This window comes from Siniperca chuatsi, linkage group LG18 (assembly GCF_020085105.1).
Source record: "Siniperca chuatsi isolate FFG_IHB_CAS linkage group LG18, ASM2008510v1, whole genome shotgun sequence".
Taxonomy (NCBI): Eukaryota; Metazoa; Chordata; class Actinopteri; order Centrarchiformes; family Sinipercidae; genus Siniperca; species Siniperca chuatsi.
In genome coordinates, this window is record NC_058059.1 from 24036577 (window position 1) to 24053403 (window position 16827).

A 16827-nucleotide genomic window follows, 5' to 3' on the forward strand; every position below is an offset into this window, starting at 1 on the left:
GAACCCTCAACAACATCTAAAGAACAGCATATATACATATATATATATATATATACACATACATACACACACACACATATATACACACACTTATCTCATGGCCACAAGTTAAACGTGGGCACGCAATAGCATTTCGTGGCCTCAATGTAAATATGTTTTTCTATCTGTGATCCTTCTGGTGCTCCGCAGAAAGTTAAGTAATGTTATAAATTTGTTTTAAAACAAAAAAATTTCACGAGACAATAGGAAAAATGTGTTACAATGCCAGTTTTTGTTGGACTTGCACTTGGTAGTATTAGTGTGTTTCACATTTGCACCTCGGTTAGTTTGTGCTGTAGAAAAAGTAAAAGTCAAAATCAGAGCAATATTGGAACCATAAACAATATGGTTTCAACACTGTTGGCGCTTGGACCGCTAACAAAATAAACACCAGAGTTGTAGCTCTGAGGTTTTCCCACTGCCAGCAGCACTTTCATAAAGTGACTTTGATAAAAAAAAAATAAAAAAAACGTGATAGAAGTGTGATTTTAAAACACGCTGATCTGAGGTAGAGTGACAAAAAGGGATACTTGTGAAATTAAGTGTAAAAACTAGTGAGGTGTTCGGTTATATTACTCAACTTCAGTATCATTCAGGATTCTTTTGTTTCTCATAATTTTCTAAAATATATACAATAAATATATAATATATTTAGGCTTGTTACCAATGCATAGCCTAAAATATTTCCCTCTCTTGTTCTGGGTGAAATATAAAGAAATAAAATTAAAGACCAAACTTGGCCATTAAACTGTACAACGGCATATTAGGGCCATTGTAGGTGAAAAAAGAAATTACGGAGCCGGGGGAGGGGGGTAATAGTTTTAGAAAAAAACTCAAAATTTTGACGATTAAAGTTGTAAATTTACGAGAAAAAAACTTGGATATTCTCTGAGATTAAAGTCATACATCTACGAGAAAAAACTCAAGCCTCCAACCTATTTGAGTGACCATAAAATTAAGTGTTATTATGTTACAATGAGTTTGTTTGCATGCATGTGTGTGTGGGATGTAGACTTTGACTGTTACCCCTTAGGGAGGGCCTGTGCACGGTGCATGCTTCTCATTTCTGGACTCACTTAATTAGTGTTGGTCATGTTATGACTGGCTGACTAACACACACACATACACACACTGGATTAGAAGACAGCAGTTTTGATACTAACTTGCATGTCTCTTCAAAGTCCGGATGCTTATGATAATATGGTGATTCTGGGCTAAAATCAAGAGTAAGCTACTTCCTTACTGCTAAATTATTCAGATTCCAAAGAATAATTTGATTAGGTTATCCACCTTGCAAAGTGAAGCGATGTGATTCCTTGAAAAAAAAAAAACAATTTTCACGAGTTTTTTTCTTGTAAATTTATAACATTAATCTCAGAAAATCAAGTTTTTTCTCCTCGTAATATTACCCCCCTCCCCTGGCTCCATAATTTATTTAATTATTTTTTTTACTTACAATGGCCCTAATACGCCATCGTAAAAATGACGAGTAAAATTGATTTTTTGACATGTTGGATTTCGGTGGCTGACTCATCTCTCAGCTCATCACATTCATACCTTGTTAGCATTGAAAGCTCATAGCAGGTACACACATAAAAATCTCTTAACCCTGCCAAAAAAAAAAAAAAAATTGTTCTTCTTTAACAAAAAAAGAGTATAAATCAACACTGATGTTTTGGCTGCTGTAAATATGTTGTATAGATGTTTTTTTTTTGTACAATAACCAATAAGAAATAACACACAGCATTAAAATAGGGCTTCAAAATGATACAGCTGAAGGTAAAAACTCTTGTTTATCACAAAAACAATCAACAATTTCAAGCTTAAAGATGAACAATAATCCTTCCATGAAAAATACTTCTCTTTCCTTTCAGGGGAAATTATTTGGGTGTATCCCAAAATTGGATATAAATAGAGGGTGTTAATATTCTTTTTTTAAATATAAATTCTTTTTTAATATAAATGTCATGATGGAAATTTGTCCCAAACGGTCAACTCTATGTCAGTATTGGCCTTGCAAGGTTCAGGGTGATTTCAAACAGTATGATGGCGTGTTGAGCCATTTTCAACCCATGAAATGCAGATTTTCATAAATTTGGTAAGAATGTCAATATTAACACCAGCATTTATGTGTTTCATCAAAGTACAGTCATACAATTTAGTTTACAGATCAAAAAACATGTACCTCTTTAAACTGTGCTGTCCCTGTTGGTCCCTCCGTCTTTCTGTCAGTCAAAAAATCTTTGTCAAATTGAACAAAGACATCTTATATGCAGCTCTTTGCTCCCACCCCCTTGTGAAAGAAACATCCTTATTAGTCGCTCATATGATGTTACTGCCTCCGCACCTGGTCAGTGAAGTAATATGTGAGTACCGCCTTCTGGCGAAGAAACATTGATGAACAAACAATGCTTTTAGAGCTTCTTGATGTCAATCGCAATCTTCTGACAACAAAAGTATACTTAGTCCCGCCCTGTGGCAAAGAAAATGTTTCTTTGTTACAAAATGTCAATCAATCAAACCATGATGTTAGCCGCACCCTCTGTGGTCCTTCCACCTGTCCATCAAACGATACTGTCCTGCAGCAGTGGCTCAAAGTCCTCGTCGCTGGCGGTGGGAGGGGTGTCCTCATCACTGCCCGGCAGGGGCATGTTGATGTGGACGCCAGCCAGCGAGGACATCGACTCTTTGCCATCTGGGTGGGGCTTGTCGCTGAGGGACAGCTGGGAGGAAAATGAGCAGGAGGGTTTCTCAGGGATGAAGAGAGCTACGAGGAAGGCAACCACCACGGTACACGCCCCCAACAGGAAGGGCGGGCCAGGGATGAGGGCTCGCTGAGAGAGAGAGAGAGAGAGAGAGAGCGAGAAAGAGAGATACATTTTCCCCTTAATTTAAGTATATCCAGTATTGCTGTTATTTTCTGAGATAAGCATGGCAAGGCAATTTAATTTATATTTATAATATATATTAATTACAAGTAAAATCAATGTGCTTTACATTAAAAAGCAGTTTTCAAATGTACTGACATGAGCACAAACTATATTTTCTGCGTCAACATAGCTGCGAGGGACCGCATCACTAAATTACATCATCTGCCTGTGTCTGGGTCCATATGAACATTTTGCGGACGTGCGCAGCCAGCAGTGTATGACAACGTGGTTCACACATGCTGACTTCACATGTGTGAGCATGTCTGCGTATGAAGCCCAACTGAAATTGCATTTAGTCATCCTTTATTGCAGACAAAAATAATTTCAAAGTCATTTTTAAGCTAATTTTTAATAGTTTTTTTCTTATTAAAAGGAATATTTTTGGGGAAGAAAGCTCCTTTTCCTCTCACTGGTTGGAGGGATGTGTCGATGAAAGTAAATAAACTTCTGCTGTAGCCTACATGTCATGGACAGACAGCGTGTTGTTAGTGGTATTGAAGAGTAAGGACCACACCAGCATCTAACTGGACGCAAGTGACAGTTGCAGGTACGTTTACATGCTGTTTAATGTGCTGTAGCTGAGCAGCTAATTATCTATTTAGCCTGCAAACTGACATTAGCAGTGCACTTTTCCCTGGTGGATATTTGTTCAGTTGTTCATTCAGCAGGCAAAGGTGCAACACAAGACGTGTCCTTGTTTGTGAATAAGAAGGAGACTAATGTGGGTTGTTGTTCAAAGTCTGTGTTGTGTAGCAGGCTGCTGTCTGGCTATAGCGAGATGGTCTGCCAATGATAGAACGCTGATGTTACTGCGTTGTGCAAATATGGTTTAAATGGAAACAAGTTCTCCATCTACGTAGACGAAGAACTAATGGCATTCCGACTAATTAATGCAAAGATGTGGGTGCCATCATGAAACCAACAAATACAAAATATGTCTCTCCCTTTGTTTTTTCTCAAAGGAAAATAAAGGACATGTGATTTACAGAGCAGATATTTATTATGTAGTGCACGCATGTCCAAAGTCTGGCCCGGGGGCCAATTGCGGCCCGCATTCAAATTTCAATCGGCCCGCACTCTCTGTCATAAAATCAATAATATGCGGCCCGCCGGCACTGTTGACTACAGTATAAAATACATGCGTGCAAAAAAGCTATTTTATATTTCACCAGAAGATGGCAGTAGACCTGTGGCTGCACTCTCGCCGCGTGACGCTTGTGTGATCCTTTTCGCCCATTTCTGAAATGGCGACTGCAACTAAAAAAAGGAAAGGTGACAGCGAGGGCCGCCACTTCCAGGACAAGTGGAAATTGGAGTATTTTTTCACTGAAATACGAAACAACTGTGTCTGCCTAATTTGCCAAGAGACTGTGGCTGTTTTCAAGGAATTCAATATCAAGAGGCACTACCAGACGAAACATGCTAACTATGACAAGCTAACTGGGAACAAACGTGGGGAAAAATTGAAGCAACTGGAAGCTGTTTTAACGGCATAGCAGCGCTTTTTCACAGGAGCCTGTGAGTCAAATGAAAATGCTACAAAGGCGAGCTACGAGGTGGCAACACTGCAAACCTTTTACTGAGGGTGAATTTATTTCAGACTGCGTGATGAAAATAGTGGAGAACATTTGTCCTGAGAAGAAGCAAGAGTTTGCCAATGTTTGCCTGGCTTGTAACACTGTGGTATGGAGAATTGAAGACGTTTCATCGGATATTAAGAGACAGTTGGAGGCAAAAGGAGTGGAGTTTGACTTTTTTCGTTAGCCTGCGACGAAAGCACGGATGTATCTGACACCGCTCAGTTACTGATTTTTTTTGAGAGGAGTGGACAATGAAATGAACATGAATGAAGAGCTACTTGACCTCCAGAGCCTTAAGGACCAAACAAGAGGAACAGATTTATTTGTTTCTGTTTGTCCCGCTGTAGATGACATGAAACTACCGTGGAATAAAGTCACTGGGATTATTACGGATGGCGCACCTGCCATGGCTGGCGAGCGAAGTGGATTATCAACCCTAGTCTGTAACAGTGAAGAATAACAATAAAGAATAATAATAATAATAATTATAAAACTCCACTGTATTATTCACCAACAAGTTCTCTGTGCCAAACATCTGAAATATGATCATGTTATGAAACTGGTGATAAAGGCTATTAATTATATTTGCTCCAAAGCCCTGCTTCACTGTCAGTTTCAACAGGTTCTACTCGACATCCAGGCTGAATACGGAGATGTTGTGCATCACAATGACGTAAGATGGCTCAGTCGGGGGTCTGCACTGCAGCGCTTCTACTCTCTTAGGGAGGAAATCGGACAATTCTTGGCAAAAAAGGGACAACCAATGCCAGAACTATCTGATCCTGTTTGGCTGGCTAATTTTGGATTTTTAGTTGACATAACACGACATCTGAACGTGCTGAACACAAGCCTTCAGGGGCAAAATGCAGTGGTAAGCCAACTGTATTCACACATCAAAGCCTTTGGGACCAAGCTGCTACTTTTTCAAAGGCACCTGTCACAAACGCAGCCCAACACCACACATTTCCCATCGCTGCAGGAAATAATGACCAGTTTTGCACAGAACAATGTCAGTACGCAAATGAGGAGGTATGCAGCACACATCTCTGGCTGAGGAGTTTCAACAGCGCTTTTGGGATTTTGCAGCTATTGAAAAGGAGATCACGCTTTTTTCCTCTCTTTTCTCCGTGGACCCTGATGACGCTCCAGACCACCTGCAGCTGGAGCTCATTGAACTGCAGTGTGATGCAGAGTGTCGCAGTCGGCACCAACAGCTCCCTCTTGTCAACTTTTACCGCCAGCTGGATAAAGGCAGGTTCCAAGAGATTCGAACATTTGCTAAGAAAATGCTGAGCTTGTTTGGCTCAACATACTTGTGCAAGAAGACATTCTCGGTTATGAACATTAACAAGAACCGCGTGAGGACGAGACTAAGTGACTCTCACCTGCGTGACATCTTGCACATCAAAACCACAGTTTTTGAGCCAGACCTGGCCTATTTACTGCAGTCAAGATCTCAGTATCACCTTTCACATTAGTGCAGGCAAGTTATTTGTAGGTGAATGAATTTTAAAATCTCAGTGAATTGATTGTTTTTGTGATGATCAAAACCACAGTTTTGAATATGCAGTCTTTTCAATCCGTGTATCATTTGTTCTTTTGTTTTTCAATTGACAATCAAACCGGGTCTCGTAAACCTGACAACTTAAATATTAAAATCAATGTTTTGTACTTCTGAATAACTGTTTTCCTGTTCACATTTTGAATTTAGAAGTTTACAGTGAGCATTTAATAGTGAATAATATGTAATGTTTCAAATGAACCTAGATATGTTTAATATTCCCAAAAGTTTTTTTTTCTAGACATACTTTTTCTTCATTTTATGTGGTCTTGAAATATGAAAGGCAGAGTGATTTTGGTAAAAACTTGTTTAGATTTATTTGTGTTCTGTGTGAAAGAAATGAAAAGTATGCCATTTGCAATAACAATTTCATAAAATAGTTCATTTGCATTTAATATTAATGGTTCAAAGAATGTCAGGCTGAATGGCCGGCCCCCACACATTTTCACCTCACCAAATCTGGCCCTCTTTGCAAAAAGACTGTAGGACTGACAACAATGAATACTATACCTCAGTGGGACTGTGCAGAGGCAGGGGGTCGATGTTATAGTCTCCCTGGATGGGGTCCATGGTGTTGAGCTTGACGTCAAAGAGGAAGAAGATGAATCCGTACAGAGCTGGACCCAGACCATTACACAAACCTCTGATCCCTGTTATCATCCCCTGGACCACACCTACAAGGGGAGGAGACAGGCCATGTTATTGGTGATGCTCCACAATAACACACTGACCTAATGATCTGAGAGGAGAGGAGAAGAGAGAGGAGGAGAGGAGAGGAGAGAAGAGCATAGGAGGAGATGTTCTTTGTCACCTTGTTTATCAGCATCAGCAGACTGTGACACCAGAGCAGAGACAGCAGGGAAGGTGATGGAGGACATTGCTGCTACAGCACCAGCCGCCCACATCGTCCTGTTAACACACACACACACACACACACACACGGTTAATGGTGTATATATGTAGCTGTGTATTTAAAGGTGTATCTGATCTCTTTGTGATATCGTCCATATTGTTTTTCAGTGTATTGAGTATCTGACATCAGTCTGAGCATTCACACTGTTGACTAACGTACATGCACAAAACAAAACAAGTCCTTTTTGTGGTGCAGTGTTTGCTGCAGATAGATGCCTCAACTGAACGTCTGCATCTCAGCTTTCCTCCATCTTTACTAACTGGAGCCACCAGCGTCATATATGATCAGCTGCCAGTGTAGAATCATCATGAATGATGACTGGAGTGATGTAAAAACAGAAATCTGATAATATAGTTGTATTCGTTAATAAAGAATTTATACATTTTATATATATCTGTTTATTATATAAATTATTGATTAATCTTATCAACAAAATTAACTGATGTTATGTTCACAATCAATTGACTGTTTCCCTCCATCGAACAGACACTGACCAATCATAGCTAACATAACTGTAGGTAGGCACGGCAGGCCTGTCAAGATTTCTACATGCTGAAATGTGTACGGGTGTACGCGAATCTGTAGTTAGAGTGATACTTGGTCTCCAAGAGTTTGGAGAGTGGTGCCTTTTATTCTTTATTTATTCTAAATAAACACAAGAACACTGTTTATTTGCTCTAACATAAGATGGAATCTTTAGCATATCCAGCTAACTAGCTTACTAACGACAGTAGTACCTGTAACTAAGAGTTAGTATATCATTAACTAACAACATTAGTTTGTAGGGTTACATGTTACGTTAAAGAAAGCCTCATTCACAACTTGAACATCCAAATTATTTCCCCACTGTGTGGAAGCCGCTGCTGGATGCTATCAGAGTTTAGGCTAATGTTAGTCTTCCTGCTCTCTATTAGATTTGGGGAAGTTTACACTTCAGCAACTCCAGCCAACGTTACCTGAGATAGCATACCAGTTGCGAAACACATCGGTTAGTCCTCATCCTAAAAGACTTCTCTCTCGTAACGTTAAAGCTAAGCTAAGCAGCCAAACAATTGTTAGAATGAAATAACAGTCGGATCTTACATTTTTTCCTTATCATTCTTATAATGCTAGGACTAACTAGCTCTACACTGCAATACAAGAACAATATTGTTTCTTTATTTTCATGTCTTCTATATACTGTAGATCATCAGTTGATGAGGATGATGGTTTTTTTTGCCAGAGACATGCAGCTTTAGTCGCAGTCTTTTAGCATGATCATGCAGCTTTATGTAGCCATTAAGCATATATTTAAGACCCAATTTCCAAAGTTCTCATTTTAAAGGTGGGGTATGCGATTCTACTCCAATAAATATCTTTTTGTCAAAGTGAGTGAATATCTCCTCACGGTCCGCTAGCTGTCCGTTCAGTGTGTGCGCTATAAAAAAATATGGTGTTTGTACTGTACACAGTCCTGGCTCTGTAAATGGGAGATAAAGTGGCTCAGACCGAGCCATAAAAACACTATTCCAGCCGTTCCAGCCATGATTTGTGTGTCAGGTAACATTAAATTACTTGCCCACGGACATGCAGCTTACTTTCTAGTTTGCCAATATATGCTGTTGTTGTGAGGTTAGATGTTAAGAAGCAGGACAGTTGTGAGTATTGCTGTCTGGCGCTGGGAAACCGTCTCGTCCTCTGCATGTTAGCTTCGCAGCAGCAACTGTAGCGGCAGTTTACTAACCCACAACCTAGCTAACGTTAGTTACATTACTTGCTGTGTTGTTGTTCGCTCTATATTTAATTTAATTTTATTTATATAGCGTCAGTTCACAGAAGTTATGTCATTGCACTTGTCCTATAAAGCAGGTCTAGACCGTACTCTTTATAATATTATTTACAGAGACAATTCCGACCATGCGAAAACATTTGGCGACAGTGGCAAGGAAAAACTTCCTTTTAAGAGCCAGATAGCAGCAACTGTAGCGTAGGGTACAGATCACTGGTAAGAGGTCAGCTGTGGTGGATTTGCTCCTTGCTTCTGGCCAATCTAAATACAGAACACTGACGCTGCTGTGCAGCAGACAGGAGTAACAGCAAATGGTAAATGGAAAATGACGCCTTTCTAGTCTTTCTGACTACTCAAAGTGCTTCAACTGCGTATCTCATTCACCCCATTCACACACATTCAGCAATTTGGGGTTGAGTGTCTTGCCCAAGGACACTTCATTACACAAAAACAGAAAACACACTCAGATCTCACCAAGGCTCTGATCCGAAGCCGTACCAGGCCAGCTGAAGGATCTGGAAGCCCAAACCTAACAGAACTGTGTTTTTATTACCCAGAGTCCTCATCAGCAGAGTGAGGAGGAGAGTCTGACAAGAGAGAGGGAGAAGAATGGAATTCTTTATTTTGTACTAACCTTGTACTTATGTAACAAACGTGTATAATTAATTACCATTTACCATTATAATAAGTAGCAAAAGTAAGTAAAATATTTAAGTATGTAGATGTAGTATGAGCACATGTGATTATTTGTGTCCATTTACATTTTTCATTTAAATATTTGCACTTAGCCACATACTGCATCTCCAACAATCAGATCACAAGTCATCCATATGTTTGTGCAAATTTATGATAGTTGTTAGTTGTAACGGTACGTGTATTCGTCCCGAACTGTTTGATACAGGACGTTCGGTTCAGTATGCCTTGTGACCCAAACAATTACTGTCAAAATAGTCTATATCTACTACTCACGCATGCGGAACAGAAATTCTTGAGCATTAGTTTTACCATGAATGTTTTGGCAGTGCGCCAGTTGTTAACTATAGTATGCTAATTGGTTTATCCCAGTTAGCCAGGTTAGTCAAGTTCATGTAGTGTTGCTGCCATCCGAATGGCAAAAACAAATGAGTGTTTGTGAGAGCTGGAGGATCCTCCCTTGACATTTAGATCCACTGTAGGAGGAGGAGCACATTACAGTTTCTCGGTTAGATACAGCGAAAATGGGCAACGATTAGTGTCAAACTGTATGCCTATATTGTTCAACTGATGTCGGGTATGTCTTTTGATACACTTAAAACATGTCATTTGTGACGGAATCACCCGAATGTGTTGATTTGCGGAACAAGACAAAAACAGACTGGAAGGCGAGTCCTTCTCCCCACAGCGTTCAAGCAGCCTCTCACTGTAAATTCGGACCGTGCAAAAGCAATAACTAATGCTATAGGAGCGTTTATAGCTGCGGATATGCGACCATACTTGGTCGTAGAGAACAGAGAATCCAGAAGCCCTACTACAATGTGCCTTCATGTGTCAGTCCATTATGCCTGCCCTGTATAAACGAGTGCAAGCTGCAGTTGTTCAGGAATTATCAACAGGTCAGAGTCTCACGATTATGTCATTACTGACAATTGTGTTATTTATTTTGGTTATTGATTTTTCTTATTGACAATATGCCAGTATTTAAGTGCCTTAAATGTTACAGTATGAATTATGGCCAATGAATCACTGTTGAACTACATACTGAACTGTGAATTTTGTGTAGTGTTACACTCCTAGTTGTTAAACAGTTATTCTGGTAACTAAATGCATAAATTATTCTTCTTTTGTATTTTTTGCAGCATATATTGCAGGAAGCCCAAGACAGATGCTATCAGATTTGTAACATGGTTAACGAAGACATATATATGTATATCGCTATGTGTAAACAAAGGTGTATTAAATTACATCTAGATTGAATCCGAATATGTGACCCTTGAAATGACAAGTGTAAATGGGGTCTATGTGTAAAGAGTGTTTGTGTGTGTGTTACCTGTGCTACGATAGACAGAATGCCCACCACTCCAATAAAAACAGCAATGGTTGTGGAGGAGAAATTTACGACCTGGGGAGACAAACAGAAATTATTATTATTTAGTTACTTTCAGAGGAGCCTGGCAGGTGCCATGCAGAAAAAAATAATTAAAATAATTTGCATGCACGAATTAAAAGAACATACAGACATACGCCAATATATTGTTGCCATTTTAACATATGTTTAACGGATGTCAATGCCAGCACAACAATATTTGAAAGGTAAAATTCAAAATCAAAACAAAATGCCATTAAATCCAAGCAGCTCATTTAGATTAACATGGTGTGACAACTTTCACAGCTTCACTGAGATACGTAGATATATATACTTCGAATTTGCCTGTAAAAACTACTTTGTGTTATCTTGGACATTCTTTAGATATAAGTTAAAATATTAACTTTAGTTTAAAGTTATGTTCTGTTACTTTATGCACACAAATAATTAATTTAAGAGCAGAAATGTCACAAATTTGTTTTGTTTCGTTTATTGTCCATGACACCTGCCAGGCACTACAACCATTAGTGTATTCATCCCAGTGTAACAGCATGCATCGCTGCCTGCTAAAATGTCATTTTTGATACCACCACTGGAGGCACCAAAGATGAACATTTTTTAATTCTACACACAGCGGCTTTAAAATGCAGTCTCAGTAATAATAGCAGTAACAGTGTTTGTACTAGCAGTATTGCTAGTATTTGTAGGAAAACACAGTAGGCAGTGGTGTGTCTCACCTGTCTAAGGTAGAGAAAGAAGCTGGAGTACTGTCCAGCCTCCGGCAGGTAAGACAGGAACACAGTGATACAGATCAGTAAGACTGTCGAGTCCTGACCCACCTTCCTCAGAGACTGAAAGAGAGAGACAGAGAGAGATGGACAGAGAGACAGGAAATACAACACCGGCACTGTTAGGCGATCAGTTAATCTTCAATTAACGCCTGTAACATTGACCCTTCGAGTGGTCAGTGTTACAATCTGCGAAATGCATCTGACTCATATCCACTATCTCATTTTATTATATTATTAATCAGCAGTAACAGGCTTCCACACATACTATAAACCTATAGCATCATTAAATTTTTAAAATAATGTTACTGTGTTGAGGAACATTGAGGTGCCTTCGCCCACATCTCCACTCTACTTACTGTGTCCAAAAACGAAGAGAATCAAGTCATTGAGAAAAGACTACAAAACGAAGCAAATCAACCTGCTAGGAGTAAATTTTTCAACCAACCAATCAGATACTGTACTATAAATTACTAGTAACTGACAGCGAAGGGGTCGGCCTGCTCCCAGGATATGGGAGCCCCCCAGGTGTTTAACCTCATCTTGTCCGGCAGAGACTCGGGCACGGCCAACAGGATGAAGCAGATGTCGGCCAAAGCGATCAGTGTGGCCACCAGAACAACCAGGTTGTCTCCGTACCAGGCTGACAGGTACGCCCCGATGGCTGGACTCGTCACCAGGCTGGCTGCGAAAGTAGCCGACACCTATGGGTTAAGAGGAGAGAGGGTAAATGAATGGACTGTACCGACTAGTCAAAGCTCTTCAACTACATATGACATTCACCCCATTCACACACTGATGACAGGTGCCATCAGTTCAAAGAAAGTAGATCATTCTCACACACTCACACAGGCCTCGGGAGCAATTTGGGGTTCAGTGTCTTGCCCAAGGACACTTCAACATGTGGGTGAAGATCGAACTGCCGACCTTCCGATTGGTGGACGAGCCGCTCTACCACTAAGCCACAGTTGCCCCTTGGGTGATGGAGAAAACTAGTTTTAAAGGATGGAAAACCCAGTTAAGGCAGCATTTTATTTGCGGAGCCATCAAAACAATGGCAGAGGCTAATGAAAATTGTCTAATGTAATCCAGGTAAACAATTCCCCGAGACACAGAACATTTGCTAATTAAAGACAAAGTCCAGTTGAGGTTGATGGGAATGTGATTAGTCTGACAGGTACATGGTCACAGAAGTATTCGACAAATTTAAATTTTGACCTGGTAGCTTAAAAAGGGCCTTTTTTGGAACTTTACATATGGACCTGAACTGAGCGCACAGCTGACAGCTGTAGAATTAAGGAGGTGGTTGAGTTAAAAGATCAAGACTGGTGGTACCAAACCAAAGCTTGTCCAAAGGTAGGAATAGTGTGCAAAATATAAGTTATCAAGCTAAAGTCAGCTGCTGCTATCGTAGAAAAGGTTTCAGTCATAGTCATCTGGACACTCAGAATCAAGACGTTTCGGCTCCCATCCGGAAGTCATTCTCAATTGTGAAAATGGTCTGAGAACTCTGAGAAATTTAAGCTACTTTGTGTTGCTTAAGCCCTGCCCTCAGGGAAGCAGCACAGAGTGTTGTTTAAGCAACACAGAGTAGCTTAAATTTTTTCTTAATTTCTTTTCTGAATTTGAACACAAAAGATATACAATGGTGTGCAAAAGTGTTTGCCCCCTTCCTGATTTCTTATTTTTTTCTTAGTTTGTCGCACTTAAATGTTTCAGATCATCAAACAAATTTAAATATTAGTCAAAGATAACACAAGTACTGTCGTAGGACTGGGTTTTAGGACCCAAACATAGAACACACGGGACAGAGCACGGTAAGTTGACCACAGTCTTTATTGATCAGATAGTAGGTGGGTAGTGAGAAGTTCGGCGTAGTTGATGGCCGCCTCGGGAACTTGACCGGGCCGGGGACGAAACTGGCGGTGTTCCGGATGAGACGAGGTTAGCCGGCTCAGGACTGACGAGTATAGAGGTGGTAGCTGAACTGACCAGGCAGTGGACTGGTGAAGCCGAATGTGTAGAGGAGTCTGGAGCGGTGATCACCGGCAGCGAACGTGTCTGAGGCAGAGGGAACGCCCTCATGAGCGCCTCCCCATTCCAGCCTGAGGCTGCGGCCAAGGTGTGGAATTCGGCTGTGTAGTCTGCGACGCTTCGGTTTCCCTGATGGATCCACAGTAGCCGCTTACCCGCGTTGCCTCCGTTGTCGGGATGGTCGAAAACTTTTCTCAGTCCGTCCAGAAATTCGGCCAGGGACATCAATGAGAGTGGTCGCCAGGCGTGTGTAGCCTCCGCCCAGGCTAGCGCTCTGCCTCTCAGTAATCCTACTATATAATTTACCTTTGACTGGTCCGAGGCGAAGGTGACAGGGCGCTGGCAAAAAACCAATGAGCATTGCAACAGGAAGCTCCCACATCCCGTGACATCACCAGAGAATGGAACTGGGGGTGTCGCCGGAGGTTCCGCCAAAGGCGAGGGTGACGCTGACGGGGCTGTGGTGGAAAGTTGGGCGGAGAGCTTGGAAACTTGTTGAGCCAACTGAGTGAGCTGAGTAACCATGGCCTGATTACTCTCGGCGAGAGCCTGTATGAGTTGCTCATATTGGCCAAGACGAATTCCCTAGCTGGCAATCGTCTGCTGAAGCGGAACTGTTTCCGGGGTTGCGCCTGCTGGGTCCATGCGGGCCAGATCGTTCTGTCGTAGGACCGGGTTTTAGGACCCAAACGCAGAACACACGGGACAGAGCATGGTAAGTTGACCACAGTCTTTATTGATCAGATAGTAGGTGGGTAGTGAGAAATTCGGCGTAGTTGATGGCCGCCTCGGGAACTCGACCGGGCCGGGGACGAAACTGGCGGTGCTCCGGATGAGACGGGCTTAGCCGGCTCAGGAGTGACGAGTGTAGAGGTGGTAGCTGAACTGACCAGGCGGTGGACTGGTGAAGCCGAATGTGTAGAGCGGTCTGGAGCGGTGATCACCGGCAGCGAAATTGTCTGAGGCAGAGGGAGATCAGAATTAACGAAAATACTTTTTACTCGTAACTTACTGGAGGCCGTAGCGAACGTGGCGTACTCATGTACGGGGATGATCTGGCGTCTGTGGTGTGGAGGTGCCTGGTGCCAATGTGGCCAAACAGCTGAAGAAGAAGTTCCACGGCGAAAAAAAGTACCAAAATACTTTCTGCCCTCATTTTCATAAAGAGCGTAGTTTAAACTATACTTACACACAAGTTACTCAAGTTTGGAAGAAAAAGGAAAGTTAAAAGTTGGAAAAAGTAAGACGACGAGACGGCAACGGGCAGCATGCGGGCTGGTGAATGCGCACACATATACATACATACATATACATCCATACACACATATACATACATGAACATAAAAAAAACCAAAAAAAACTTTGTCCAGTGGGTGGTCTCATCCTTCGAGCTCGGGTCCTCTACCAGAGGCCTGGGAGCTTGAGGGTTCTGCGCAGTATCTTTGCTGTTCCTAGTACTGCACTTTTCTGGACCGAGATGTCTGGTGTTCTTCCAGGGATCTGCTGTAGCCACTCCTCCAGTTTGGGGGTCACTGCCCCGAGTGCTCCGATGACCACGGGCACCACTGTCGTCTTCACCTTCCAAGCCTTCTCCAGCTCTTCTCTGAGCCCTTGGTATTTCTCTAGTTTCTCATGTTCCTTTTTCCTGATGTTGCCATCACTTGGTATTGCCACGTCAACCACAACGGCTTTCCTCTGCTGTTTGTCCACCACCACGATGTCTGGTTGGTTCGCCATTACCAGTCTGAATCTGGAAGTCCCACAGGATCTTGGCTTGGTCGTTCTCTACCACCTTTGGAGGTGTTTCCCACTTTGACCTCGGCATTTCCAGTCCATACTCCGTGCAGATGTTCCTCTACACTATGCCAGCCACTTGGTTATGGCGTTCCATGAATGCTTTCCCTGCTCCTGTGCAGCCATGATGAGTGCCTCTCTGCTGTCCTTCAGTCCGGCCCGCTCTAGCCATTGGTAGGATTTCTTGATATCAGCCACTTCAGTTATGCTCCGGTGATACATCCCATGTAGGAGTTTGTCCTCCCATGATGGTCCCTCCTCTAGCACCTCTTCCTCTGTTCCCCATTGCCTGAGACATTCACTGAGCACGTCATCTGTTGGGGCCTTATCTTTGATGTACTCTTGGATGTTTCATCCTGGATAGTGGCTCTCACACTCACTAGTCCACAGCCGCCTTCCTTACGGCTAGTGTACAGTCTCAGGGTGCTGGATTTGGGATGGAACCCTCCATGCATGGTGAGGAGCTTTCGTGTCTTAATGTCTGTGGTCTGTATCTCTTCCTTTGGCCACCTTATTATTCCCGCAGGGTATCTGATCACTGGCAGGGCGTAGCTGTTTATTGCCTGGGCCTTGTTCTTGCCATTGATTTGACTTCTTAGGACTTGCTTTACTGGTTGGAGGTATTTGGCAGTTGCTGTTTTCCTTGTTACCTCTTCGAGGTTGCCATTTGCTTGTGGTATTCCAAGGTACTTGTAACCATCCTCAATGTCTGCTATTGTTCCTTCTGGGAGTGAGACCCCTTCTGTGTGGACTACCTTCCCTCTCTTCGTCACCATTCAACTGCACTTCTCAAGCCCGAATGACATCTCATTGTCAGAGCTGTAGATCCTGGTGGTGTGGATCAGTGAGTCGATGTCCCGCTCGCTCTTAGCATATAGCTTGATGTCATCCATGTAGAGGAGGTGACTGATGGTGGTCCCATTCCTGAGGTATCCTCGGTATCCATAGCCAGTCTTGTTGATTATTTGGCTGAGGGGGTTCAGACCTATGCAGAACAGCAGTGGGGACAGAGCATCTCCTTGGTATATGCCACATTTGATGGATACTTGTGCAAATGGCTTGGTGTGTCGGGTTCTGCAGTCTTGGGCGACTGTTCGGTCAACCAGGAGTTGGTGTTTAGCTCCTCTGGTTCCTTTGCTGATGCCCTTCTGTGCTTTGCTCATGTATTGATCCATGTGCTCACTTATCTTATCCGCGATGATGCCTGACATGAGCTTCCATGTTGTGGAGAGACAGGTTATTGGCCGATAGTTGGACTGTACCCTCTGAGGGATCCTTCAGGATCAGGATTGTACGCCCTTCGGTAAGCCATTCAGGGTGCGTCCCATCCCTTAGCAGCTGGTTCATTTGTGCTGCTA

General features: G+C 42.3%; 1 protein-coding gene across 2 annotated transcripts in view; it reads right to left on the minus strand.

The window, feature by feature from the left end:
• Positions 1–491: 491 nt before the first annotated feature.
• Positions 492–16827, minus strand: part of LOC122865220 (hippocampus abundant transcript 1 protein-like) — a 45675-nt gene continuing 29339 nt past the window's right edge. For both annotated transcript variants that reach the window (XM_044173338.1, XM_044173339.1), the window contains 7 exons: positions 12127–12345; positions 11591–11704; positions 10818–10889; positions 9266–9378; positions 6922–7019; positions 6621–6784; positions 492–2873 (listed from right to left, as the gene is read on the minus strand). In XM_044173338.1, coding sequence (XP_044029273.1) covers positions 2604–2873; positions 6621–6784; positions 6922–7019; positions 9266–9378; positions 10818–10889; positions 11591–11704; positions 12127–12345 — 1050 coding nt within the window. In that variant the 3' untranslated portion in view covers positions 492–2603. The remainder of the gene's footprint in view (positions 2874–6620; positions 6785–6921; positions 7020–9265; positions 9379–10817; positions 10890–11590; positions 11705–12126; positions 12346–16827) is intronic.